At 43.8% G+C, this 4,252-nt stretch overlaps 1 protein-coding gene across 1 annotated transcript; it reads right to left on the reverse strand.

Annotated features, from left to right (window-relative positions):
• Nucleotides 1–1,185: 1,185 nt before the first annotated feature.
• Nucleotides 1,186–3,618, reverse strand: LOC106808883. The gene is made up of 2 exons (XM_014811789.1): nt 3,536–3,618; nt 1,186–3,035 (listed from the first exon to the last, which is right to left on the reverse strand). Exon 2 carries the CDS (start codon nt 2,959–2,961, stop codon nt 2,266–2,268), a length of 696 nt encoding a protein of 231 aa, XP_014667275.1. The 5' UTR covers nt 2,962–3,035; nt 3,536–3,618; the 3' UTR covers nt 1,186–2,265.
• Nucleotides 3,619–4,252: the final 634 nt, after the last annotated feature.

Genomic DNA, 4,252 nt, shown 5'->3' on the forward strand with positions numbered 1-4,252 from the left:
AGAGAGAGAGAGAGATAATAAGAGAGAGTAGGGAGAGAGGAAGAGAGTAGGGAGAGAGCGAGAGAGGGCGAGAATGATAAAGAGAGGCGGCGCGATAGGAGAAAAACAGAATAAAACAATAAGAAAGAAATGTCGCCTGACTATCCTCACATCAGCATATTCACGCGCACACGTACATAAACGTATACGTTCAAATTCGTACAGATTCTCATTGGGAATACAACAACAACATCCGCGTCGCCAACGTCGTCCACAGAAGGCAAGCGTGGTGCTTGCAGCAGGCTCGTGGCATCAGGGTACATTGTCATCACTGCAGCGATTTCCATACAGCTGCGCAGCCAGCTTCTAGCCTGGATGGAGCTCGCCGTTTGAGAAAGCGCTTACAATAGCAGTTACTCAACGTCAAAAGTGGACATTTTGAATTTAGAACTCCATGCGTGGTTTTGAAGAAAATTGAAACGCGGTACGAAAAATCATCGTTTGTCCTGCGGGCTTTTGACCTGCATTTTTTACTTCTTTCAGTAGTGAAATGATTGCGCCTTAATGTGGGCGTAAGAATACGAGATTATCAGAAGAGCTGAAATTACGACAATAGCTGAGATTATTACAATAATTGGATGATAGCTAGGTTCGACGTATTACAGATTTTATCGCATCGATGTTCTATTTAAAGCATAGAATGCCTTAGTACAGAGAAAGATTATTGCTAAGATGTGCAAAAATGCATTTAGACTCGCCGCAGGTGCTCGGAGGCGCTATGATTGTGAGACTGGCTGTACGTACGTGTGCATGCATTTAACGTAGCACCTGCTACTTCGTCGAAAGACTAACAAGTGTTGCTGTTCACTCTACAGCGACAAGTTTAGAGAGAAGTCTACCATGAACATCTACGCTCGTTAAGATAATCTTATTCGCGCGCCGACGTGCCTAAAGAACGCGTCTGGTAGAACTCGTTTGTTCTAAAGAAATAGTTGGCTGTCGGAAAGTAATTGTTGAGCGCAGGAAAACGAGCGCGTAATCAATTCGAATTGCGGTCAATGAGCGAAAGTAATTGCTGTCGTGATATGCTGTGCCGCCCGTGTCTTTCAAATTGACGTCTGAACGCATATATAAGCTTATAATTACGGGCCCCAAATTTAAACGTAATGAATTAAATCGGCGAAAAGTAATTAGATGATTTGGATATTGATGTTTTAAGAATTCATGCATGACGCATGATATTTATTAGATAAAAAAAAGTTATACATGTTAACAACTGTGTAATTATAAGTATCTATGCTATCACAGACGATTTTTATATAAGCTTTGCGTAAGAGTACTACACTTAATATGAGAATTACATATTAATAGACGTTTATTTTGAGTTTTGATTATCCACAGAAAATGCATGGCATGTTTATCAGACTTACGACCAGTCAGCACTAGAATTTGGGTAATCAAGGTTCATCAGAGTGAAAAACGTCACTATTATTTATAAAGTTTATATAAGATACAAGGTAGTAATAAAGCCTGAGCTAGTTCAATCGTTTCCTTACCACTACCACTTCACCTTAATCTTATACCGTTGGCCTATCATTTCCTCACATAACAATTACCACTTCGGAGGACAGTCCCCTTAACTATATGCGTTCACCCACATCATAACTAACCAAAATTGTCATGATATTTATAATACTAAATATAAATACACGAAAAGTTATATCTAATTATATTTTATGGTTATGGGGGATTGGGGAATGGTTATTGGGTAATTGGAATGTGAAAGCTACCCATCAAGTTCTGTAGCCGCAGGCATCGACCGTGGCCTCTTTTTCTAGATGTGCGTTTAGCCTTGACAACCGCGGGTCTTGCAAAGCATGAGGTGTTTCAAGAACATGGGCGTTTACGATAGACAACTGTGTGTGACCGCTACGTTTACTAATAATTACTGTAAATTAGTCTAGTATAAAAGATATAATATACTAATAACCCGTAGTGACTTTGTTGTGTAAGACGATTAATAATTGCTACGCATAATTAAATTATTGTATTGACGCAGTTTTGTGGTGCTGACTGTTCAATTTATGATGTTCTCCATAATATCCTCATGATATCGATTTTATACGCATATCCAATTGATATTTATATATCCTGATGCACGTATATTCTCTCTACTACCTATACTCAACCCATCGTTAGTAACGACCCTAATTATAATAGTAGTGGCTTTTTCTAAATTAAATTGCATAATGAGAGTATACGGAAGCCTGAGGCTCAGTGCTCGTGTCAGTATTGCGGGCCGTAATTGTACGTATAACGCGGATAATAGCCGATAGGTGTCACTGGCTGTCCGGAAGTGTGTTTCGTCGGTGTAGCAGGACCGTGCTGCGCCGGTGAGTGGCTCCTCGGCGTCACCAATACGATCTTGTCCTCCTTCTTGTGGACCCAGACGGCGAAGAAGCACTGCACCATAAGAATCATCGCCACGAGCAGTTCGAGCGCGGCGAGTATGGCGAGCATAATGTAGAAAGCTTTCGCGAACTTTACGCTCGAGCAGCTCGCGTCCGGCGCGCTCTCCCGACAGACGGCGCGCAGGTCGATGCGGCTGGCGTTGATCGATGACATCACCAGCAGGTAGATGCTGCTGAGGATGCACGGAACGCAGGCGAGCAGCAGCAGCACGTAGCGGGCGTTGCCGATGACTCTCACGTAGGCACGAGGCACGAGGAACAGGCCAACGAAACCGACGATGAACCACAGAAGCCCGCACCAGATCCCCGACGCGCGGCTGTGGAAGATGCCGATGCTGCCCCGCCACGTACTGAACTGCAGCGCCTCGAATAGGATGGCGAGCGCGCCGAGACCGATCTGCATCGCGCAGAGAATGTTGAAGCCAATGAGCTTCGGCACGAGGCGAGGCGGAGTCGTTTCCATCGTCTGCGCGCTGCCCGAACTCGGCAGCGTATCCGAAGCCTTCGTCATATTATCGTTCGGAAATTTGTTCGGATGCGTGTTTTTTTTGTACTTCGGCTTTCTTTCGATTTACGGTGGAATTGCTATATATGAAAAGGGAAGTAAGAACTTCCTTTAATGCGCGGGAAAGTGATTGCTTCTCTTATGAAAAGGGAAGTAAGACCTTGCTTGAATGCACGGGAAAATGAATCGGGAGGTGGGGTCTGAGGAAGTATATAGAAGCAAAATTGAAAATACGGTGAGCATAAAACGCGCATTACGACCGAGTACTAAGAGCGGTAACTATACACGCACTACGGAAGCTGCTGGAAAGTGCGTTTGCAGTAATTAACACATCAATAGCATCACGTGTATATGCCACAGTCTACGTAGCTAACGAATCCATTGATACAGTAGCTGTACTGAACAGCTGCCCCGAAAGCAAAACACGATTACCAACTTTCAACTCTCGGCACCGAAGCAAAATCGCTAGACACCGATAGATTTCTCTTCAACCCTAAATTTTTGCACAGCATTTGTCACTCGTTCCTATAAATAAATGTCGTCTAACACGCTAACCGTCATACGATACACACGTACGCACCTTTATCTGAATGGCGAGATGGCGTTGGCTCAAGCACCATCAGAACGTGCGCACCTGTTGGAGTTGCAACTGCAATGTGCTTTTCCTGTTGTTGGTAAACTTAATGCGATCAGCTTTTTCCATCCTCGAGCATTGTACGTATACGCTCGATACGGCCCAGAGAACACGGAAAATGCCAGAGTATAGAGGCGCGCCATTTTTCAAGGCCGATCACGAGCTGTGTTATGCTGGCTTTTAGAAAACGAAGCGACGTTCATCGTGTAATACGTGCGCGCGTGTGTGTGCGAATATATATATATATATATAGAGAGAGAGAGAGAGAGAGAGAGAGAGAGAGAGAGAGAGGAGGGAAATGAGAGAGAGGAGAGATTTTTGTGTATGAAACGGGATCCGACTACTCTGTAGAAATTCGCATCATAGAGCTGGCAAAAGTTTCGAGCGGAGCATAGAGCATGAATCTGTAGTTATTTAACATGAATAAAGTGTATGATAATTGTGTAGGCGCAGTAACAGTGTGAGTATTTTTAATTAATTTCTGTTCGATGCTTATTCAGGCCTGCCGCCTATGGACGCCCTCTACTGTTGTGCAACACCTCTATGTGAAGGGGTCTGTGTTGTAACATAGCAGCGCCCTCTGTCTGTGTGCATGTGAAATTATAAGCTTTCGCACCTTTGATTTACCTTTGATTTCGTAATGTTATTTTCGTACCGTATGAA

The sequence above is a fragment of the Priapulus caudatus genome, unplaced genomic scaffold (genome assembly GCF_000485595.1).
Source record: "Priapulus caudatus unplaced genomic scaffold, Priapulus_caudatus-5.0.1 Scaffold310, whole genome shotgun sequence".
Classification (NCBI taxonomy): Eukaryota; Metazoa; Priapulida; class Priapulimorpha; order Priapulimorphida; family Priapulidae; genus Priapulus; species Priapulus caudatus.

Bases quoted from the DNA above. Each gene is read 5' to 3' on its own strand.
- LOC106808883 (XM_014811789.1), bottom strand. From the start codon at position 2,961: ATGACGAAGGCTTCGGATACGCTGCCGAGTTCGGGCAGCGCGCAGACG.